This window comes from Hemiscyllium ocellatum, chromosome 23 (assembly GCF_020745735.1).
Source record: "Hemiscyllium ocellatum isolate sHemOce1 chromosome 23, sHemOce1.pat.X.cur, whole genome shotgun sequence".
Classification (NCBI taxonomy): Eukaryota; Metazoa; Chordata; class Chondrichthyes; order Orectolobiformes; family Hemiscylliidae; genus Hemiscyllium; species Hemiscyllium ocellatum.
In genome coordinates, this window is record NC_083423.1 from 50,563,974 (window position 1) to 50,588,843 (window position 24,870).

Genomic DNA, 24,870 nt, shown 5'->3' on the forward strand with positions numbered 1-24,870 from the left:
TGAACTGGATGAAAGTTTTAATTGTGTGAAGAAGTCCTATTTTACAAAGCCCCTTCGTGTGCTCATCTTTAAGATGTTACTGCTTGACTTCAGTGAGATCTCTTGAGCTTTAATCCCGGTTTTAACCAGCGAGAAATTAATTTTAACTCCATGTGACTTAAAATCCCAGCAATGGTGAATCTTCAAAATGGCTCTTACTAAATCATTGTGGAAAGGGTTAACATGTGGATTTGAGGAGGAAGAAATGCCCAAGCCCAAAACTAGAGGGCATAGGTCTAAGGTGTGAGGGGCAAGATTTCAAAGGGACCTAAGGGGTAACTTTTTCATGCAGAGGGTGGTGCGTATATCCACCAGCTAGGTCATATCTTCTACCTGTGTTCACCTCTGCCCATCCCCTCCCCCCCCCCCCCAGTTTGTCTGCAGCTCCTCCTACCCTCACCCCCACTCTTGAAGAAGGGTTAGACCTGAAACTTCGACTTCTCCAACACCTGATGCTGCCTGGCTTGCTGTGTTTTCCCAGCCTCCTGCTGGTCCACCTTGGACTCCAGCATCTACAGTTTCCATTGTGTCTAGAGGAAGTGCTAGAGGCTGGTACAATTACATGAATAGGAAAGGTTTAGAGGGATGCATGCTCACAAATGGGACTAGATTTATTTTGGATATTTGGTCAGCATGGACAAGTTGGACCGAAGGGTCTGCTTCTGTGCTGTGTATCTCTATGACTCAATGCATTGATCACTAATGGTAGTGGGAAGGGTTAATGTCCCGATGTGGATTTGAGTGTGGGATGTCAGTGTGTTGATCATTAATGGTAGGAATGGGTTGGGTTCACGGAGGGAGTTAGGTCATCACAAGGAGCTGTCAGCCTCTGCCTTTGGCCAGGACTTCCAACCAGGCACGGTCTCAAGTACTCCGCGTTAGATTTAATCATTTTGTGCTATATTGTCTACCTGCGTATTGATGTCTGCCTTGATTTATTTACACTTACAGAAATCACTTCTTCACTGAGCGCAGACACCGTTCCCAATCTGTGAGGAATTGTCCACTCTCTACTGCCCTACAGCTTCACAATGGAAATTCCAATCAAAGGAAACATTGCTTCGAAGACGGAGTTCCCGCCTGCAAATGAGAAACACTCCCGATTTAATAGTCTAAAGGTATGGAAATATTGGATGCTCTTGTTCAACTCTTTGAACCTCCATTGGTTCATGGACGCTTAAAGTCTCAACCCAAGACAGAGAGCTTTGTTAACTTAACATCAGGTGCTATAACATTATAGGTCTTTATATAATGCTGCAAGCAATATTATTTGTATGTACGATATTTGAAACATGTCTGCTAGTCTACAGTTTTCAATATTTGTGTTTGGACATTTTGCTGAACAAGTTACCACATCCCCCCCTGTAGTTTGCTCAGTGTTAAAGTTCAGCGCTTGCACAACCAAAAACTCAATGTGTTTGCTTTTTTGTGCCAGAATAAATCTGACATTAAAGGTGATTGAATTTGAATGTGGCAACACAAACTCCATTGAACTGCTTCCAATTCTCTCCTGGTTCAACCAGGGGACAATCACAGAAAGAGGCCATTTGGTTAATTGTATTAATGTCTGACTGTGTCCACTGTAAGTTCAAACTTGGTTACACAAAATATATCTCTCTAGTATCTTAATTCAATCTCCAGGATGTCATTCTGTTGACCAGAAACTGAACTCTGCCAACCATCTCACTCCTGGGATTACTCTGATTTGATTTTTGTTTCACAGTATTGAATCCATGAAAATGAACAACAATTCAAAACCTTATTTGCCACAGTACCAGAGACCTGTAGCTCTGAGTATTAGTTGTTTCTAATCAACCTGCTCAGAGATGTTATGACACCTCTGGAGCAAGTGAGACTTGAACCCAGACCTCCTGACCTAGAGTCGAGAGTGTGGTGCTGGAAAAGCACAGGAGGTCAGGCAGCATCCGAGGAGCAGTAGCATCAGCGACCAACGAAATTCAGTCCAAACTTTGGCAAGCTAAGTTTTAGAAGCAGAGGGCTCCATGGATGCTATTTGCTTTATTTAGAGCTTGGATTTATCAATGGCTCCACAATGGCCAATTATGTGAGTCATAGTCATAAGGGTCAGAAAGCACGGAAACAGACCCTTCAGTCTAACCAGTTCCTGCTAAACATAATCCCAAACTAAACTAGTCCCACCTGCCTGAGCTTGGCCCATATCCCTCCAAACATTTCGTCTTCTTGAACTTATCCAAATGTCTTTTAAACGGTGTAACCGTCCCCCTATCTGCCACTTCCTCTGAAGTTCATTCCACACAGAGAAAAAAAATTGCCCTTTGTCTCTTCCAAATCTTTCTCCTCTCACATTAAAAATATGTCCCCTTGAAATTCCCCACCCTCGGAAAAGGACACCTGCCATTCACCTTATCTATACCCCTTATTATTTTTCAAGTTTCTCTAAGGTCACCCCTTTACCTCCTACACTCTAGCGAACAAACAACCCAGCCTATCCAGCCTCTCCTTATAACTTACATAGAGAAGATAAAATATGTTCTTATATTGTCAAATTGAATATAGTTTTAAGGCCATCACAGTTGAATGATGCAATACCATGCTAAAAGCAGACCTTGAATTCTGGTCTGTATTCTCATCATTGTGACTCGATAAGAGAAATGTGAAGATTTTAGAAAGAAACAAGCCTGGGCACTGTTCAGGCCTTGCCACATTTGGACAATATGTCTAACTACAATATTTTCTTAGATGTTAAGCAACTTGTAAATGTGAGTACACACGTTGCTGAACAGTCTAACATGTTATTATTGCCCTCAACTTCCGAGAAACACCAGTTAAGTGCCACGTTTACTCATTCATTTTTGCAATGTGGGCATTTCTGGCTGGGCCAGCATTTATTCGCTGGGTGGTGAGCTCACCTCTTGAAACCCACAATGCCATTAGGGAAAGAGATCCAGGAGTGTTGAAGGCATGGTGACACATTTTCAATTCAGGATGATGAATGGCTTGGAAGGGAATTTGCAAGTGGCAATGTGCCTGTGTGTCTGCCAGTCTTGACTGACTAAATGACAGCGGTTGTGAGTTTGGAAGGTGTTACACTGAATGTTTTGCAGTGCAGATGGTATACACTTACTGTTATTGAGCTTTGGTGGTAGACGGGGTGGATGTGTACGGATGTATTTCAAATGCAGCAAACTGATTTGACCTGGATGGTTTTAAGCTTCTTTCAAAGTGTTTTTGGAGCTGTACCCATCCAGGCAAGTGGAGAACATTCAACCACACTGCTGCCTTGTGCCTTGTAGATGACAGAGAAGCTTTGGGGAAAGTGAGGACTGCAGATGTTGGCGATCAGAGTCGAAAAGTCTGGCGCTGGAAAAGCACAGCAGGTCAAGCAGCATCTGAGGAGCAGAAGAATCGATGTTTCAGGCATTAGCCTGAAATTTGGGCTATTGGGGGTGGGGTTGGGGAGTTGTTGGTGGGAGGAATTGCTGAGAAATAAATAGGAGGGGTTGGGGGAGTGGGGGGGGGAGGGGGGCTGAGAGGTAAATAGGAGGGGGTTGGGGATGAGGGGGCTGACAGATAAATAGGAGGGGTTCTGGGGCTGGGGGGAAGGCGATAGGCAGTTGCAGATGGGGGTTGATGGTGATAGGTCAGAGTGGAGGGTGGAGTGTATAGGTAGGGCAGTTCAAGAGGGCAGTGTCAAGTTGAACGGTTGGATCTGGGATGAGGTGGGGAGTAGTAAGAACAGTTACTTGCTCCAGGATAACTAACCTCTGCCCTGTTCTTGTCACCATTTTACTTATATGGCTATTTCAGTCCAATGGTAACCCCAGCATGTTAAAAGTGTGTAATTCAACAATGGTAATGTTAGGAAATGCCTGGTTGTGAGTGATACCTACCACTTATCAGCACAAGCCTGGGCATTGTTCAGGCCATGCTGCATTTGGACACGAACTCCTTCAGTATCTGAGCAGTCATGAATGGGGTTGGTGTTGTGCATCCATCAGCAAATAGCCCCATTTTTAACTTGATGGTAGAAGAATTCTTCATTGAGTCAACTGAAGATGCTTGGGCCTAGGGCACTCCCACCTGCTGAGATGTATAGGAGCTGAGATGTCCGATCCCCAACAACCATAGCCATCTTCATTTGTGCTGGTATGACTCCAACCAGTGGAGAGTATTTCCTCTGATTCCCATTGATTCTAATTTCACTAGGGTTCCTTGATGGTCCTTGACATTTGTGTGGTGCTAACATTACCAGGCCAGAAGTTGACTTGCTAACCAGTGGCTCACTACTGTTAATGGATCAAACAGTTAATGATGCCATAAAGATGTGCAAGAACTCAACTAACAAAAAACAGGAATGTGTAGCGGGTTGAAAGACACAATAAAAGATTGAGAAATATCCTCAAAATCCTATTGGCAAATCTTTGTTCTGTGAAAATGCATTCGTACAATACAATTCCTGATGAAGGGCTTATGCCGAAATGTCGACTCTCCTGTTCCTTGGATATGTTATGATGATTTCCAATTTAAATTGAAACCAGTGAGTGGTTATTAACAACTGTCTCACAATTTCCTAGTTATTCCTTGCAGCCTTGTCCTGCTTGTACTTTGCAAAAGCATTTTCCGGGAGCTACATGAAGAGCACAATCACGCAGATAGAGAGACGCTTTGACATTCCGAGTTCACTCATCGGTGTTGTTGACGGAAGTTTTGAAATCGGTGAGTACTGATCTGAAAATTCTCAAGCAGAACGGAAACCAAGCTTGCATGTTATTAACAAGATGGCCTATTTTGTTAATCTCTTTTTGGTTTAGGGAATCTGTTGGTGATTGTATTTGTGAGCTACTTTGGAGCAAAATTTCACAGGCCCAGGCTCATTGCAATTGGAAGTATGGTCATGGCTATTGGAACTTTTCTGATAGCTTCACCACATTTCTTCATGGGACGGTGAGTTTTCAAATTATAAGATGAGTTATAAATGCAGGCACATACTTACAATGCATACATTTTGTGTATGTTCTTTATGTGTTTAATAATATAGAATGCTAGAGCTCTGAAGAAGCTCTTTGACCCTGTTATAACTCTGTTAGCTCCAGCTATTCAGATGGTCTCATTGCTCCTCTTTTCCACCATGGCCTTGCGATCATTACCAGTTCAAGTATTTATCCAGTTTCCTGTTGAAAATTACTATAGAATCGGCTTCTACCTCCTCTTCACTACATTCCAGTTTGTAACTTGCTGATTAATCTTTTTTTTCTGCTCATTGCCTCTGGTTCATTATGAAGTTATATTAAATCTGCAAGCTTTGGTTAGTGATCATTCTGCCAGCAGAAGAATTGTTTCCTTGTCCGCTGACTTTGAACATTAATCTACTTTGCTCCGAGGAAAACAATCCTCAAATTCTACATTTTGCACAAGACGGCAACATTTTAGTAATCCTCATTTGCACACACTCCAGTAATTTATGATCCTTCCCATAATATAATGCCCGTAACTGACCACGATGATCCACCTTGTGCCAAATATTTTGATTAGACTCCTTAGAATTGTTTTGTGATTTTGAACTACATGAAGGTTGCTGTTGTGGTGTATTATAATCATTTAACCCAATTTCCTTTTCCTGCACTGTCTGTCTCTGTTAATAAAGCTAAGGATCTCCTATGCCTTTTTGTTACAACCAGACCTTGGGCAATGTTTCCCGAGTTATGACTGTTCCAGAAGAAAGACCCTAAATCTTTAAGGTCTCAGCTGAGAAGGGATGAACTGGTTTCCCTTTATTTTCTGCCGCTCGGTGAATACCTTTCTCCCAAACCAAATTAATTTTGTTTTATAAGGAATAAATTTAACCAGGCATTTGTGAGTTAACAGAAGAGTGAGCTATATGTTACAAAATGCAAAACAGGAATAATAATGCAACAAGCGCACACAGAATAGAAATAAAATAATCTATAGATTAGATAAAAGATAAAAAGTGGTACAGATCAGTTTGGATGAGTGACCGGCCTGTTCTTGTGCAGTATTGTTCAGGGAGGTTCATGAAAAGTAGAAAATGGTATATTGCTAGTTGAAAGTTTGAGTTTAGGATCCTTTTCTTTTTACAGTTAATTGAAATTATTCTGTCCTGTTTCCTTTGGACTGGCTAGTAACACTCACCAAGAGAGTTCTCCTTGTCCTGTTGCTTTTGACTGACTTGCGGTTCGTTGATTTCTCACACTTGGAGCTAGGGAGACCTTTCAACTGCAATGCAGCAGTGACTAGAGGATAGACCTCCATTTTACAGTACACAAGAGCATGTCAGTAAGCATGGGATATACACTAGCACCTTTTCTTCATCAACAAGCACAGATCAGACTCAATCCTATTCTGCCCTCACCCACAACTCTTTCTCCGGTCTGTCACTGATATTATCAGTGTTGCTTTTCTCCCTTGTCCAGTATTGGAAACATTTAGCAATTTTGCTTCCAGTTTCCACCCCACTCTCACCTTCTCTTGGTCTATCTCTAACTACTCCCTTCCCTCCCTCAACATCCCTGCTCTGGGCCACGAATGTCCACTACAAACCCACCGACTCCCACGGTTACCTTGACTATACATCCTCACACCCCACTTCCTGTGACGACTCCATTCCATTCTACCAGTTCCTCTGTCTCCATCGCATCTGTTCTGATGATGCCACCTTTGGCAAGGGAACCACTAATACGTCCATCTTCTTCATCAACCGAGGATTCCCCAGCACCGTAGTTGACAGGGCCCTCAACCGGGTCCAACCCATATCCAGCACTTCAGCCCTCATCCCCTCTCTTCCCTCCTACAACAATGATAGGATTCCCCTTGTTGTCCCCTACCATCCCACCAACATCCGCATCCAGAGGATTAGTAGCTGCCATTTCCGTCACCTCCAGCGGAATGCTATCACCAAACTCACATTCCCTTCCCCTCCCCTCCCTTGTCAGCATTCCACATTGGACGGTTCCCTTCAAGGCACCCTGGTCCACTCCTCCCTCCGCCTCCCAAACCACCATCACCAACCACGCACTCCGCACACTCCCCGCACCCTTCCTTGGAACTGCAGAAGATGTAACATCTGCCTGTTTATTTCCTCCCTCCTCAACATCCAAGGGCCCAAACACATCTGCATTTCACCTGCACTTCACACAATCTAGTCTACTGCATTCACTGTTCACAATGTGGTCTCCTCTACGTTGGGGAAAGAAAGCATAGACTGGGTAACCATTTCACACAACACCTGCATTCTGTCCACAAAAAAGACTCTGAGCCTCAGGTTGCCTGCCATGTTAGCACACCGTCCTGTTCCCTGACCAACTGTTTAAGGCTTGCTGTAGTACTCCAGCAAAGCTCAGCGCAAACTGGAGGGACAGCAACTCATTTTCCGCTTGCGAACTCTACAGCCTTCATGATTCAATATCGAGTTAACAATTGGAGGACTTGAGGCATCTTGTCACATGTCGTTACCCCAGCTCCCACACACCAGGCCTTGTTATTGCATGGTGTGCTGTTACATATAACCCATTGCTACCAAGAGTTCCCATCTATAGCTATTCATCTTCCTGACCTTTATCTACTCCTTTGTCTGTCCAATTGTTCTTCTCCTTAGCTCTATCTCCACCTAACATTTACTCCATACTCCCCTCTATCACCTGCATAAAAATTGACCTTTTTACCATCAGTTCTGAGGAACGATCACTAGACCTGAAACATTACTACGATTTCTCTCCACAGATGCTGCCACACCTGCTGAGCTTTTCCAACAATTTCTGTTACTGCCTCTGATTTCCAGCATCCACTGTTCTATTCTCAAGGTTTCTGAGTTTATGTCAATGCAAACTTTGAAATTATTCTCTGTATATCCAAATCCACAATATTATTATGTAGCAAAAGGAATAGTCACCACTGTATACTTCCTGGAAAACAGTGCTCTCTGATTTCTGACCCTGAGCCAAAATTGTATCTAGGCATCTCCCAATAATTCTACAGACATCAGTTTGCCATTAAGTATATTAGGTCGTAGTTTGTTGCATTTTTAAAGTCTGCATATACATCGATTGAATTGCTATCATCTTTCCTCTCATTTGTATTATGATCTTTGTTGAAATAATACATGTATACACTATTTAAGTCTGTGTGGTATAATATGTGAGTGTTATATTTATGTTAAGTTTCTGCTCCCTTTAAATGCAGTTTCAGTGGGAGTATAAACACTACTCCTAATGTAGGCCTTGCTTTCACTGAACATACACCTGCACATGTCATGCATACCACATGCATTAAGCCAATAACACTTCTGCTTGTTCCAGTTACAACTATGAAACTGCAATTACATTTTCAAGCAATTTGACCATGAGCATCTCCCAGTGTTCAAACACGTCAAAAGACATGACAACTCCAGCACCTGAGGAAAACTCTTCAGGTAAGCTCCTTCCTAGCAAATACACCCATGGATTGAGTTAAACATCATTGATCGATATTGAATCATTATTTTCTGACGTATCTCATGTTTTGTTTCAGGTTGTGAGAAAGTAGCAGGCTCCTCCATGTGGATATACATATTTCTTGGAAATCTCTTGCGGGGGATTGGCGAAACGCCAACAGGCCCGCTGGGGATATCGTATCTTGATGATTTTGCCATACAGGAAAATACTTCCTTCTATATAGGTATTGTGAAGCCATATGAGCAGCTCAATATAGTGAGTTGTTAGAAAGCATTTTGAGAAATTTTTCTTTCTCGTGCTTTAGGAATTTTATACACGGTTGCCCTGATAGGCCCATTGTTTGGATATTTATTGGGATCGTTGTGTGCGAAGCTGTTTGTAGACATTGGCTTTGTTGACTTAGGTAAGGAACTTTTAAAGATTTTGGTTTCCTTCAAACTGTTGTATTTTGATGTTTGTCAGGTAAAATGATTGTGGTGCATACCTGACCATTACTATATAAGCCTCACATTCTTATGTAGTATCTGCTGTCCATATATAATGCAAGCCAGCTCTCAGGCTATAATGATGCTGGCTTTAAGAGTAGCTATGAAGGGCAAAGTAATCTGCTTACAAGAGGGATGCTTTAAGGAATGTAGTCAGGAGTCACATGATACCAGGTTATAGTCCCACAAGTTTATTTGAAATCACAAACTTTCAGAGCGTGCCCCTTCAGGTGAAGTGGCTTCACTTTGACGAAGGAGCAGCGCCCCCAAAGCCAATGATTTCAAATGAACTATAATGTGGTGTTTTGTAAGTTCTGACTTTGTCCACCCCAGTCCAACACCAGCACCTCCACAATAAAGAATGTAGTCACTTGAGGGTAAGTAAATGAGAATAAACTTAAGCACTGAGTTCAACAACTTCAGAGCATGAGTATTGACCTCCCTTTTAATTAACCCAGTGCCCAAACCCTAACCCCTGAATCTTGTTTTAGTCTTTGCTTGCTCTCGGCAGATCTGACCTTTTTTTTCCTGTTCAAACAACAATTAACACCTATCTTGGATCTCAATCTGTCCCTGACCACCCTTAGGACTCCCTTTGTCTTTCACTCTGGACATATTCATCATCTATTCCACTAACTCCTCCTCCCCCTTTAACACAATAAGAGTGATTATTTTCTAGTCCCCTTCAGTTACAAGGAAGAGTCTTTTTGGGTGAAAAAATAAATTTTGTTTTCTCTCTCTACAGATATCGCCAGACTAGCTGAATTTCTCCAGCAATTTCTGTTTATGCTTCAGGTTTCCAGCATCTGGAGTGTTTTGCTTTCATTAGTGTGTGTTTTGTCAGTTGTCTGTATGCAGTGTACAGTGACTTCAGTAAGTATTGAATGCAGATTATGTATAAGTCTATGTTAGTATGACAGTACAAATAGTTAAAGTTGTTAATATGTGCCACCTCAGGCAACGGTGTGGAGTTTGCACGTTCTCCCTGTATCTGCATGGGTTACCTCTGGGTGCTCCAATTCCCTCCCACAATCCAAAGATGTGAAGGTTAATTGGATTGGCCATGCTAAATTGCCATATTGTTGAGGGTTGTGTATGTTAGGTTGATTAGCTATGGGAAATGTTGGGTTACAGGAATGGAGTGGGACTAAGTGGAACACTCTTTAGATGATTGATGTGAAAATAGGCCATTTGGCCCGAGTCTATAGAATCTGTGGATTTATGGTTCTATAAAAGGGCAACATGGTGGCTCAGTGGTTAGCATTGCTGCCTCAGAGCATCAGGGACGCTGGTTCGATTCCACCCTTTGTGCAAACTCCACACAGACAGTTGGCCATTCTCCCTGTGTCTATGTAGGTTTCCTTCCCCAGTCCAAAGATGTGTAGGTTAGGCGGATTGTCTATGCTGAAATTGTCCACAGTTTTCAGGGACCGTAGGCTAGGTGGATTATCCATTGTAATTGTGGGGTTATAGGATATGGTGGGGGGGAGCTGTGACTGGGAGGGAAGCTCTATGGAGGGTCAGTTGAAACATGATGGGCTAAATGGCTTTGGGGATTCTGTGATTCTATGATATACTTTCAAGTCATATATCTCAACATATGCCAAAGAGACTGAGGTCCATGTTATGTGAGCTAACATATAGGGCAACACTCAGACCATATTCAACGGACAGCGCTGTTTGACTCAAGAAACCATGTCACGTGAAATGAATAAAAAGGAGAGTGTCCACCTAGAGTTTGCTAGGAGACTGCCTAGGAGAGTTTATATGGATGTGGACAGCATGTCCATGAAATAAAGTGATGCTGAAGAGCTGGTGATTTAAGAGGTGTAATGAAACTCTGGTGGGCAGCTGCCTCACAGCACCAGGGACCCAGGCTTGATTCTAGCCCTGAGTGACTGTCTGTCTGCATGGAGTTTGCACATTCTCACTGTCTCTGTGTGGGCTACCTCCACGTGGTCCTGTTTCCTCCCACAGTCCAAAGCTATGCAGGTTAGGTGGGTTGGCCATACAAAATTGCCCAAGGGATCTAGGGATATGCAAGGTAAATGGGTTAGCCATGGGAAATACAAGGTTAAAGGGATGGGGTAGGTCTGGGTAGGATGCTCTTCAAAGGGTCAATATGTACTGGATGAGCTAAATGGCCTACTTCCAAACTCTGGGGATTCTATATATCAAAAGAAAAATCGGCTGGACCTCAATACTGTTATTTACTTCTGAGCATAAATGCAAATATTGAATTTTATTTATTTCAAGCATGTCAATTAAGCGGCATTAAAGGGACAAGAGAGAAAGAAGGAGATGGGACACTACTGATCTGATCTAATTCTGGTCACAGACTGATTCTTAATATCTATTGTCTTTTTTTACACTGATCTTGAATTCTAATCACTAAATAATTTTATTCAAATCTAGTTTGCAAAATTTTTGTGGTGGTGTAAAGTTCAAATCAAAACCCGTTTTTAGAAAGTTTCAGCATTGATGTTTATGAGTGTATTTTCCCAGACCTCTGTATCTGCATAGTAGACTAGTTTGTAAGGTTAGGTCACATTAGATCTGGGGGAGTTGGCCAATTGGTTACAAAATTGGCTTGAAGGTAGAAGACAGAGGTTGGTGGTAGAGGATTGCACTTTGGACTGGAGGCTGTGACCAGCAATGTGCCACAGGGATTGATGCTGGGTCCACAACTTTTTGTCATTGATATAAATCATTAGGCTGTGAATGTAGGAGAGATGGTCAATAAGTTTGCAGATGCCACCAGAATAGTTGCTTTAGGGGATAGTGAAGAAGATTATCTCTGAGTATAACACGACCTTGATTAGAGGGAGCAATAGACCAAGGTGTGGCTGATGGAGTTTAATTTAGATAAATGTGATGTGTTGCATTTTGGTAAGGCAGGACTTATACAGTTAATTGTAAGGCCCTGGGGAATGTTGTTGAACAAAGAGACTTGGGGGTACAGGTGCACAGTTCCTTGAAAGTGGAGTCGTAAGTAAGCAGAGTGTAAGGAAGGCCTTCATTGGTGAAAACATTGAGTATAGGAGTTGGGATGTCATGTTGTAGCTGTATAGGATGTTGGTGAGGCCACTTTTGGAATACTGCATACTATTCTCATTACCCTTTTATAGGAAAGATGCTGTTAAATTTGAAAGGGTGTAGAAAAGGTTTACAAGGACATTGCCAGCACTGCAGGGTTTGAGCTATAGGGAGAGGGTGGATAGGTTGAAGTTGTTTTCCCTGCAGCGTCAGAAGCTGAGGGGTGACGTTACGGAGGTTTATAAAATCATGAGGGTAAATAGACAAGGTCTTTTTCCTAGGATGGGAGAGGGCATTGGTTTAAGGTGGTAGGGGAAATATTTAAAAAGGATGTGGGGGTGCCTTTTTCATGTAAAGGGTGGTGCGTGTATTGAACAAGCTGCCAGAGGAGGTGAGTACAATTACCAATATTTAAAAGGCATCTGGATGGAAATATGAATAGCAAGTGTTCAGATGGATATGGGCCAAATGCTGGCAACTGGGACTAGATTAATTTAGGATATCTGATCAGCATGGACGAGTTGGACCAAAGGGTCTGTTTTCAAGTTGAATGACTGTATGACTCTACATACTGTACACAGACACTTGATGCTTTAATACACTGACTGTAGAGCAATAGTGAATAATGTGGCATTCTGACTGTACATAAATGTACATGCATTACAATACTGTTCCTCACTTTCCTTGAACAATAGAACAATGTAACAGTATCCCCAGAATAACATGCCCTTGAATATCTGTTTTCCAGAGAGAGTTACAATCACGTCAAAGGATGCACGATGGGTTGGTGCCTGGTGGCTAGGATTTCTAATTGCTGGTGCATTTTCGCTTCTTTTTTCCATACCATTCTGGTTCTTTCCCAAGTCTCTAACCAAAGAGACAAGGAAAAAGGAACTTGGCAAAGCCTCTGAAAAGATAGATATCCTGAGACCGGATCAAAGTGAACCTGCAAGGAACAACCCCAAACCAAAAATCTCTGAAGTGGACCAAGGCGAGTCTCAAAACTTCTACTAATTTTCACTACCATATCTATCATTTGTTTCATTCAATAAGCTATTTGTGGGATCGTTTCATTATGATGTATGATTTCCTGTTAATCAAATATATATTTACAAAATTTTATGATTTTCAAATATCTATCGACAATTAAGTATCTTACATTTCAAGCCAATTGTCACTGGGGTCCATGTTGCTTTATCCCATAAAAAAACAATTAGATAAATGACCAGATCATCTCTTTAAAGCATTGGTTGAGGTAGATATGTCAGCTAAGATAACTGAAGAACTCAACTGCATTGTTTCAGTACAAGTCTCATGGGGCTTTGGTTTAACATGACATCCAAAAGGAAGTGCCTCTGTCCAGTCCACTCACTGGAAACTGCGTGAGACTAACAGTTTTAGCTAATTGCTCCCGTGTCTTGGGGTGGGGTTTGATTCACAAGCATCTAACACTGAGGTGAGGCTGAGACAAAAATACCAGCAGTGACAGGAGGAGGCCTCAAAGTCACCATTAACAAACAGGTTACCAACTATTGAACCCTAAGTGGCCTGGCTCTCATGTGATGATTTCATGCTGTAAATGCCATTCTTCGTGTGGAGTCAGGTTCAAGGAAAGCAGTAACTATTTGGCCTCAGTCAACATCCTCTATATGCAGCTTGTTTTATCACCAACTTCAAACTGCGTGTCATTTTAAATAATTGTAATTTGCCGCCAGAGGAAAGCATGCTACTAAGTGGTTGCAACCCTGAGTGGGGTTGCAAAGTCATGCAGAAGCTAGGATGTTTTAAAGTGAGCCTGCATTATATAAAGCAAGCCTGGCCATGTTTCCAATGGATCCATCTCCTGCTATATCCTCTGACAATCCTCCTCCGTATCTGCAAATCCACCGTTTTTTTGTATCATCCACAAACTTACTAATTAGACCAGCTATGTTTTCCTCCAAATCACTTATGTAGACCTGAACAGTAAGCGGTCCCAGCACTGATCTCTGTGGAACCCTGCATAGAAAACTTCCAGTGGAGGTGAATGTTATAATCCTGCCATGCCACCTGATTTTTAAACCTCACCCGCTCTTGGAAGCCTACTTTAAGGTGGGGCGTTCTATGAGCTGTGGTGGGGAGATGGGTCAGGATTAAAATCCTGGTCCTGCTCTGTGTTGCAAGCTCTCCTCAACTTGGTAGTTTCCATAAAGTGGACCCCCAGGAGAGCCTTACATCTCGCTTGCAGAACTGATGTCTCACCAGCATGGCATCTGCAGTTTTCTTTTTGTCTCTAATTATATTGACTCCATTAGCTGGGTCTCCGTGTCATGGCATAGAATGAGGAAGAGGCATTCTTTAGCCTCAGTTTTTAGCCTCTGTTATTGAAATGTATTCTTTGTTCAGAAATAATAGTTCACTTGGAAATGTCGTAGAAACTCTCAGCAGATCAATTGACATTCAAACAGAGTAAAAACACATTCATATCATTTCCAGTCTGAAACTCCTCCATCAGAGCTGATTAAGGATTACATACCTTAATGTATCAGTGGATTACCTTCATGGGTGATGAATGTCCTTTAGATTAGATTAGACTTAGATTTTTTTTAGATTAGACTTACAGTGTGGAAACAGGCCCTTCGGCCCAACAAGTCCACACCGACCCGCCGAAGCGCAACCCACCCATACCCCTACATTTACCCCTTACCTAACACTATGGGCAATTTAGCATGGCCAATTCACCTGACCTGCACATCTTTGGACTGTGGGAGGAAACCGGAGCACCCGGAGGAAACCCACGCAGACACGGGGAGAATGTGCAAACTCCACACAGTCAGTCGCCTGAGTCGGGAATTGAACCCGGGTCTACAGGCGCTGTGAGGCAGCAGTGCTAACCACTGTGCCACCGTGCCGTCCTGTTGCAAGTTTCCAGGATTTCATATTTTTCTTACTGGGGTTGGGAAGGGGGGTGGGGGATGAGGGAGGGGAGAAGAAGGGGCTTAAAATGACAATTGGGTAAGGACAGTCAAAGTGAGATAGCAAAGCGTATCCAATTTTTCTGACATTGTTGTCAAGATTCCCAAGGCCACTTCTTGTGAAACTTTGTAATTATATTTTCAGACGGATTTTGCACTGCTGACATTGCTAAGCAATGTTTCGAAGAAAGGAGCTAAAGTTTTAGAGTGGTGACTCAGAAAGCTTTCCTTGATGTGACCCTGTTTTAATGCCTTCGACTTTTTGCGCGTGCCTTGCCTGAGAAAGTTTGGTGTACAGGAGTTGTTGAGCAGAGCGGGAAGAGATTTCAGTCGTTGAGCAGGCAGCAGTGTTCATTACTTGGGATTTGGCAGTCTTGGGGTAGCCTGGGAGTAGAATACGTTAACTGTTGATCAGTGGGAGAGGGAGCAACAGGTTCCATTATTGACGATTAGTGCGGCTTTAGTTTTTGTCTGTCAAGGGTGGCTCAGTTTGTTTAAAGCTAGTTGATAATCAAAGAGGCAGATGGGAACTTTGTCATTATTTTCAAGTGTGGACGGATCATAGAAGGGAGGAAGCCATTATTTGGTTGCATTAGGTTAAATAATACCCCATCTGGACTATTCACCAGGATAATATTTGGCGTAAAATGAAGGGAGTTAGCTGCCTGGTATTCTTCTGATTTGGTGATACCAGTGTTGGACTGAGGTGTACACAGTTAAAGATCACACAACACCAGGTTATAGTCCAACACGTTTAATTGGAAGCACACTAGCTTTCAGAGCGACGCTCCTTCATCAGGTGATTGCGGAGGGCTCGATCGTAACACAGAATTTATAGCAAAAATTTACAGTGTGATGTAACTGAAATTATACATTGAAAAATTGATTGTCTGTTAAGCCTTTCATCTGTTAGAATACAGTGATAGTCTCACTTCTTTCATGTGTACTTTTTAACTCACTTCTTTTTAAAGTTGCATTCTCGGGTTAGCTGTTAACAATGGGTGATAGCTAGACAATATGTTGAAGGTGTTAGACCTGATGTTTAGATTGATTCTAATCTAATAAGTGAGATAACAGTGTTTTACATAAATTCCTGCAGTTTTTGAGCTCAGAGTTCTACATGAATGTATGCAGTTTTTGAGCAACGTGCAATGTAACTGTGCAAGTACAAATTCACCTACTTCCACCTATCACATCTCCATCGCCCCTTCCCCAAGTCCCTCCTCCCTACCTTTTATCTTAGCCTGCCTTGCACCCTCTCCTCATTCCTGATGAAGGGCTTATGCCCGAAACGTCGAATTTCCTATTCCTTGGATGCTGCCTAACCTGCTGTGCTTTAACCAGCAACACATTTTCAACCAAGTACAAATTCACCCCACAAAATATATGTGTTCATGTGGGTCTTTGTCTGTGTGTGTGGGGTGGGGGTTGTGAGTGTGAGAAAGTGTGTGTGTGTGTGTGTGTGTGTGTAGTGGGTGCAGAGTGTCTTAAGTCTGCGAAGGGGTGCATGTGTGAGCGTGGGAGTGTGTGTATGTGTCTATAAGGGTGTGTGGGGGTGTCTGTGTGCGTGTCTGTGTGTACCTGTATCCGTCTGTATGTGAGAGAGTGTGTGTGTGTAGGAATATTTGTGTGTGTGTATAGTGCAATGGTGGTCACCTGTAATGTGACATGAACCCAAGGTCCCGGTTGAGGCCTTCCCTATGGGTACCGAACTTAGCTGTCAGCCTCTGCTCGGCCACTTTCCTCTGCTGCCTGTACTGAAGTCCACCTTGGAGGATGGTCACCCGAAGGTCCGAGGCTGAATGTCCTGGACCACTGAAGTGTTCCCCAACTGGGAGGGAACCCTCCTGTCTGTTGATTGTTGTGTGGTGCCCATTCATCCGTTGCTCGGTTTCCCCAATGTACCATACCTCAATGTACCAAGGATGTCCGGACATTCAGCCTCGGACCTTCGAGTGACCATCCTCCAAGCTGGACTTTGAGACAGGCAGCAGAGGAAAGGGGCCGAGCAGAGGCTGATAGCTAAGTTCGGTACCCATAGGGAGGGCCTCAACCGGGACCTTGGGTGCATGTCACGTTACAGGTGATCACTATTGCACTACACGCACACACAAATATTCCTACACACACACACTCTCACATACACACGGACACAGGTACACACAGACGCGCACACAGACACCCCCACACACCCTTATAGACACATACACACGCTCACACATGCACCCCTTCGCAGACTTAAGACACTCTGCACCCACTACACACACACACACACACACACACACACACACACACACACACACACACACTCTCAACCCCCACCCCATACAGACAGACAAAGACCCACATGCACACATATATTTTGTGGGGTGAATTTGTACTTGCACAGTTACATTGCATTTTGCTCAAAAACTGCATACATTCATGTCGAACTCTGAGCTCAAAAACTGCATGAATTTATGTAAAACACTGTTATCTCACTTGTTAGATTAGAATCAATCTAAACATCAGGTCATAGACAGAGAACACAGGGGGCTAACACCTTCAACATATTGTCTAGCTATCACCATTGTTAGCAGCTAACCTGGGAATGCAACTTTAAAAAGAAGGGTTTTGTGATTTACACATGAAAGAAGTGAGACTATCACTGTATTCTAACAGATGAAAGGCTTAACAGACGATCAGTTTTTTAATGTATAATTTCAGTTACATCACACTGTAAATTTTTGCTATAAATTCTGTGTTACGATCGAGCCCTCCACAATCACCTGATGAAGGAGCGTCGCTCCGAAAGCTAGTGTGCTTCCAATTAAACCTGTTGGACTATAACCTGGTGTTGTGTGATTTTAACTTGGTATTCTTCTGAGTTGAGAAGTTTAAGAGGTGATTTAATAGAACAGCTTCAATTTATCTAAAGGTTTCACAGGGTAGATAGAAAAACAGCATTCAAATTAGATCGTCTTGATGTTTTTTGTTTTATTCATTCCTGGGATGAGGGTGTCTCTAGCTAGGGCAGCATTTATTGTCCAACCCTAGTTCCCTGGAGGGCAGTGAAGAGTCGACCACATTGGCTGTGGGGCTGGAGTCACATGTAGGCCAGACCAGGTAAGGATGACAGTTTCCTTCCCTGAAGGGCATTGGTAAACCAGATAGGCTTTTTTTCTGACAATCGACAATGGATTCATGGTCATCCTTGGACTCTTAATTCCAGCTGAGGGCAGATGGTGGAATTCAAAATCAATTTATAGAGTACATAATGTACAGCATCTCTGTGACTCTATAAATTGCTTTTGAGTTCCATTGTCTGCCCTGGTGCAATTTGAGTACAGGTCAGCAGAACATGAACTGGGAGGCTGGATAAACAGTCCAGCAAAATACCGCTACACCATCGCCTCCCTTCCGTGTGAAGTCGGTGGACCACTTTTTAATCCAAAGGATAGTGTCAATGTGGACCTCCCACTCTGTCAAGACTCTGAATGGTGGGTTGATCGGAATTTGTTTGAGATGGAGGTGGACTTATTTTTGTTGGTCAGGTATGTGACATGTCAGCTGTGTTCTGATTGAATTGTGGAACAATCCGTGGGGCTTAGAGGTATAGTTGTGACTATGACTTCTCAGGAAGCACGGGAAAACTTTGCCAAAACTCCACAACAATGAGCTGCAGTATAATTAAATTAGATTTCAAAAGTGCGAATGCTTGATTTAATATGTTCTGTGCTGACAGAGAATACATTCACTGGTTGATCTAAAATAACACTGGCAATTTTTGTGTTGCTTTTCCAGGCTTCTTGTCATCGTTGAAAGCACTCTTTTCAAATAGCATCTTTGTCTTGTACTTGGTGTCAATGGTCTTACAAATGAATGCTCTAATTGGCATGTTGACGTTTAAACCCAAGTTTATTGAGCAGCAGTATGGACAGTCCGCATCCAGATCCAACTTCCTCATTGGTTTGTACTTCTGTTGCCTGCATATCTAAGCCAAACAATATCCTGTTATTGCATTCCTTTTATTGTCCATGATTTCTTTGAGACCAGATGGCAGGAGACGTTTGTCCGAACAGTGATGATGAAATGAATGGTCATCTTCTGATTTCGAATATTGTGCATGAGTTTTGAGGATTGAAACTTGTCCCAGCTTTTCTTTCTCTCACTGTAAGAAGGTGACTGGTTTCTTTATATTTTTCTCCCTTTTCTCAAGGACACAATCTGCATGGCACAATTTGTTCAAATTTACCTCAGAAATGCATTGGGCTGTTATTGCGTGACACGGATTTTTTGTGACAAAGTATTGTGTTTTCGCCAAGTCGAATGACTCAGGAGCACTTTTTTTTTAAAAAAAAAATTGCGGATGGAACCCGATTCAAGGAAGTTTGTGCCCGTTCCCATTTTCAGCAATCTTCTCTGGTGTGGGGTATGGTTAAGGGAATCCTCCCATGTGCAGCGTTCCTGGTTCTGTTATGGGGTGGACAATTTGAACGTTTGCCCTTTTTTTCACTCGTTCCACACAAAAAAAATAAATTTAGTGCAGTTGAAGGTAAGTAAACATGGTTCCATGCACTCGGAGCAGGCGTGTGCTTAATTGTCTCCCATTGCTAAGCCTGATACATGACCAAGATAAAGCAAAGGGTACTAAACCACTCTAGTGCTGAGCTGGGCAACAGTGAATATTAAAATGGCCCATCCTTCTGAATATAAATGCACATTTTCAAAAAGCACTTCACCTTATTTGCATGTAGCAATCTTGGGGAAAATGCATCTTTGCATGGGATCCTGGAGTTTGTCCTTTAATTTATGAATGGTTGTAAAGCTATTTTATTTTAGTGCTCCTCTGCATCCATTTATAGTCCTAATCAGAGCTATAACATAACAGGAATTCACTGGCAAGTTCAAACTAATATCTAAATGGTAGCACCATTGTTAGACACTAGGTGACAGTGCGGTCACATCTTTGTGAGAAATTGTGCATAGCCTCAATCACACCCAGAAATGTTAAAAGAGCCATTGAAAAATTGTGGGCAAAACGTGTATTGAAAAATAACAGAGAGCTAGCTGAGCAAGATATGAGGAATATCGGAACCGATAACTGGGACATTTAGTTTACCCTTGATGGATTTATACCTTCTCCTCCATATCTCTCTGTCTCTGTCTCTGTCTCTGTCTCTGTCTCAGTCTCTCACTCTCTCTGTCTCTCACTCTCTCTCTCTTTTCCCCCCTCCCACCTCTCGTTCTCTCTTCCCACCAACCCCATAGCCCAATAAGAACCTGAGAGAGCTAGGGCTGCACAGTTTGAGGGGCACATGGGCTGGAATATTAACTGGCGGACAGGGAGGGAGGAAGTGCAGAATGCAGAAACGTGTTGGGGGAGGAAACCGATCCGGGTTTGAAAGCAGGACTCTGGGTGATACGGTATAGCAATGAGGACAGCGGAATTCCGTCGTGAAACAAGGCAGAGAAAAGAAATGGCTTTCACAACAAGCCATGAGTGATGTCTTGTATGAAACAGCAAAGGGGTGTTTAGTGAACTGTGGAGAGACAAAGGAGTGAAAAGTGAGCTAAAGTGCTGAAAAAGGTACAAATAAATTAGAGACAGGGTAGCAATGAGATGTGAAGATAGAAGGATTCTGTAATAAAGTCAGACAGAAAACCTTCAAAAATATACACTGTTCTTTGAATTTGTTCCAAAGCTAAAGTTCCTCTGAAACTGTGGGATGCTACAGACAATGAAACCTCTTTTCTGCTTATGATGGTTGTTCATCGCTTCAATCCATCTACTGAATCCATATATCTTCATATTCCACTTAAAATCAAAACACTGTGAAGGTGGAAATCTAAAATCAGGGCAGAAATATTAGCATGAGAGGTGACTTATTGAAATGGCGATGTGCTAATTCCTTCTATGTCAGTCCTAAATGGAGGCATACAACATGGAAACAGACCTTTGTCCCAACTTGTCCATGCAGATCAGGTTTCCAATCTCACTTGCCTACCTTTGGCCTTTTAAACCTTTTAAATCTCACCTTTTAAACCTTTCCTTTGGCCTTTTAAATCTCATCTTTTAAACCTTTCCTATCCATTGCCTGTCATAATGTCTTTTAAATGTCGTAATTGTAATCACTTCGACCACTTCCTTGGCACCTCGTTCCAAACATGCAACACGCTCTGTGTAAAAAAGTTACCCCTCAAGATTCTTTTAAATTTATCTCCTCTGACCTTAAACCTATGCCTTCTGGACTACCCTGGGGAAAGGACCTTGGCGGCTCATCTTATCCATGCCCCTCATGATTTTATAAACCTCTGCAAATGGACGGCTTGTTGCACTTTAGTGTAAGATTGTATATTTTCCTCATTCAACCTGGAATGAGTTGATGATTCACTCTCTTTACTCCTCCAGGTCTCATAAATATCCCTGCAGTGTGCGTTGGATTTTTCTTGGGAGGATATGTGATGAAAAGGTTGAAATTGAATATTGTTCAAGCAGCGAAATTAGCCTTTGGATGTAGCATCCTGGGTTGGTTAATAACACTTTCCTTTTGTGCAATGGGTTGTGAGAACTCTCGAGTAGCTGGTTTAACTGTCTCCTATCAGGGGTAAGTATCTATTTTCCTGAATGTTATTAATCATTCAGAATCCCTTTTTGTGTCACATTTTTAAAAAAAGAATATGTTGGCAGAGGAATCTATTCACTGTTTTGTGATGTTATGCATTGTCTATGTGTGTTGGTGATTCTTCAGTCATTCTGAATCCCTGTTGTGGACAGAACCCCTAAATAATCATTTGGATATCATTTTTCAACTTGCATCTCGACCTTTTCCAGGATGTGTGTTACTGCAATAACCAAAAGAATTCCATCAGTGTTTGAGAGTCAGTCATTCAGAGCAGAAAAAGACCCTTCGGTCCAACCAGTTCATGCCGAAAAAATCCAAACTAAACTAGTCCCACCTGCCTGCTCCTGAGACATATCCCTCCAAACGTTTCTTATTCATGTACTTATCTAAGTTTCTTTTAAACATTGTAATTGTGTCCACATCCACCACCTCCTCTGCCAGTTAATTCCACATACATTCTTGTATAAAATAAAAAAAATTGCCCAATCACATTTTTCTTAATTCTCTCTTCTGACCTTATAAATATGTCTTCTAGTCTTGAACTCCCCAATCCTAGGAAAAAGTCCATGCTATTAACCTGCCATTCAGCCTGTCTAAACCATAAATTTCTGTAAGATCTGCTCTCCAACCTCTTACGCTCCAGTGGAAAAAGTCGCAGTCTATCCAGCCTTTTTCATAACTCAAACCTTCCATACCCGGCAACATCCTGGTAAACCTCTTCTGAACCCTCTCCAGCTTAATAATGTCTCTCCAAAATATGGGTGACCAGACTTGACACAGAGAGACTTGTGTCTTCCCTTTCTTTTCTCCCAGCCCTTCTTGCACGTGCTCAGTGGCACTGAGCTTGCAATAGGCACGGGACAGTGTGCTTGCTGCTCCTCCTCCTTGAGTAGAAGGCTTTAGAGCAGGGCCCTTGTGGATCTGGAGGCTCTGCAAAGATTCCAAAGGTGGCTTCAAGCGAGCGGAAAAACCCTGAAACCCAAACAATTGTTATCTATAATGATATTCTTGGTCTTGAGGCCTTCAAGATATCTTGCTTTCTAACACTAGCAGCCCCACCGTTGCTTCTGTCTTATGTTTCTCCAGTGGCTCAGTGGTTAGCACTGCTGTCTCACAGTGCCAGGGACCCGGGTTTGATTCCAGCCTCGGGCGGTTGTCTGTGTGGAGTTTGTACATTCTCCCAGTGTCTGTGTGGGTTTCCTCTGGGTGTTCTGATTTCCTCCCACAATCCAAAGATGAGCAAGTCAGGTGAACTGGCCATGCTAAATTCCCCACAGTTTCCAGGGATGCGTAGATTAGGTGCCTTAGTCCGGGGTAAATGTGGAGTAAAGGGGAATGGGTTTGAGTGGGATACTGATCGGAGAGTCGGTATGGACTTGTTGGGCTGAGGAACCTGTTTCCACTGTGGAGATTGTGATTCTGTAAGACCTCAGGTTACAGGTTAGCACTGTTGCCTCACAGCGCCAGAGACCCGGGTTCAATTCCTGACTCAGGCGACTGACTGTGTGGAATTTGCACATTCTCCCCGTGTCTGCGTGGGTTTCCTCCGGGTGCTCCGGTTTCCTCCCACAGTCCAAAGATGTGCGGGCCAGGTGAATTGGCCATGCTAAATTGCCCGTAGTGTTAGGTATAGGGATAAATGTAGAGGTATGGGTGGGTTGCGCTTCGGTGGGTCGGTGTGGACTTGGGCTGAAGGGCCTGTTTCCACACTGTAAGTAATCTAATCTAAAAATCCAGGTTAGAAAAATTGCATGTATCAGTCCCATGTGTCAGTCAGCTCAAAGACGAAAATCTATCCTATGTCCCTGTGGACGTCCTGATTATTTATGTGTCTTTTTATCTGTGTCTCTGCTCGTATAGCCTTCATTATTTGATGCATGTTGCCTCCTGTTTAAGATGGTTAGGAAGCAAGGCCTTGGATTTTCTACTGGCCAGGTTGTCACTATTCCAGTGTAGATGGGAGTAGTGCAGGGTGACCCTGTGGAATTTGTAATAGAAGACATTCTGAAGGACATGCCCAGGAAATTGACTTTCCCACTGGGCAATTCCCCAGCACCTGGATGTTTCAGATTTTAAATAGAGGGTTCGACAAATTCAGTAATTCAGGAAAATGTTGGCCTATTAAATGCTTCGTGTAAGTCCTGAGTAACTACTGGATAGATCCCATATGTATGTATATCTCACGAACTCACCAACTGTGCACAACCTCCCCAGGGACCCAATCTTTCTGCCAGACCCAAACCCCAAACACAACCTCCCCACCGCCCATCCTTACCTGGCACCTACCAATCTGGTACGGTACCCTGTCAACACCCTTGTGTGCTTATGCTGTCAAAGTGGCTGCCTGGACTTCTAACTTAGAGCAGCTGACTGCTGTGAAATAAGGGGATGTGTTTTACATTCCCCTGATAGCTCAGTACGACAAAAGATCTGTCAGAATAAAGTCCAGCCATGTATTTCTGAGGGAGCCTCGAGTGGATTTCCTCTCATTTAAAAAAAAAGGCCAAGACAGTATGCTGCATAAGATTGCTTAACTAATCCAGGATGACTCTCACTACAACCTTGTGAAAATTTGAGGGTCTTTGATTGAAAATGGGGAGAAGCTATTTCCAACCATCTGTATTTACTGGACAGCACGGTGGCTCAGTGGTTAGCATGGTGGTTCACAGCACCAGGCACCCAGGTTTGATTCCAACCTTGGGCGACTCTCTTGTGGAGTTTGGACATAGGTTTCACCCCACAGTCTGAAGATGTGCAGCTTAGGTGGATTGGCCATGCTAAATTGTCCATAGTACTCAGCAATGTGCAGGCAAAGTGGGTTAGCCATGGGAAATTTTAAGGGGTTGGGCCAAAATGGGATGCTGTCCTGGAGAGTGGGTGTGGACTCGATGAGCCAAAAGACCAGCTTCCACAGTGTGGGAATTCTATGATTGGGGGACACCTAGAAGAGATCTTAAATACAGCAATTTGTTCTAATTAGATTAGATTACTTACAGTGTGGAAACAGGCCCTTCGGCCCAACAAGTCCACACCGACCCGCCGAAGCGCAACCCACCCATACCCCTACATTTACCCCTTACCTAACACTACGGGCAATTTAGCATGGCCAATTTACCTGACCCGCACATCTTTGGACTGTGGGAGGAAACTGGAGCACCTGGAGGAAACCCATGCAGACACAGGGAGAACGTGCAAACTCCCCACAGTCAGTCGCCTAAGTCGGGAACTGAACCTGGGTCTCAGGCACTGTGAGACAGCAGTGCTAACCACTGTGCCACCGTGCCGCCCGTGATGCATTTGCTGAAAGGGTGCTGGAAGTGAC

At 43.1% G+C, this 24,870-nt stretch overlaps 1 protein-coding gene across 1 annotated transcript in view; it reads left to right on the top strand.

Moving 5' to 3' along the window:
* Nucleotides 1–1,070: 1,070 nt before the first annotated feature.
* Nucleotides 1,071–24,870, top strand: part of LOC132826820 (solute carrier organic anion transporter family member 1C1-like) — a 65,464-nt gene continuing 41,664 nt past the window's right edge. Inside the window, exons 1-9 of the mRNA XM_060843069.1 lie at nucleotides 1,071–1,157; nucleotides 4,596–4,737; nucleotides 4,833–4,965; nucleotides 8,334–8,446; nucleotides 8,545–8,691; nucleotides 8,773–8,871; nucleotides 12,738–12,980; nucleotides 18,727–18,891; nucleotides 21,335–21,530. Coding sequence (XP_060699052.1) covers nucleotides 1,071–1,157; nucleotides 4,596–4,737; nucleotides 4,833–4,965; nucleotides 8,334–8,446; nucleotides 8,545–8,691; nucleotides 8,773–8,871; nucleotides 12,738–12,980; nucleotides 18,727–18,891; nucleotides 21,335–21,530 — 1,325 coding nt within the window. The remainder of the gene's footprint in view (nucleotides 1,158–4,595; nucleotides 4,738–4,832; nucleotides 4,966–8,333; nucleotides 8,447–8,544; nucleotides 8,692–8,772; nucleotides 8,872–12,737; nucleotides 12,981–18,726; nucleotides 18,892–21,334; nucleotides 21,531–24,870) is intronic.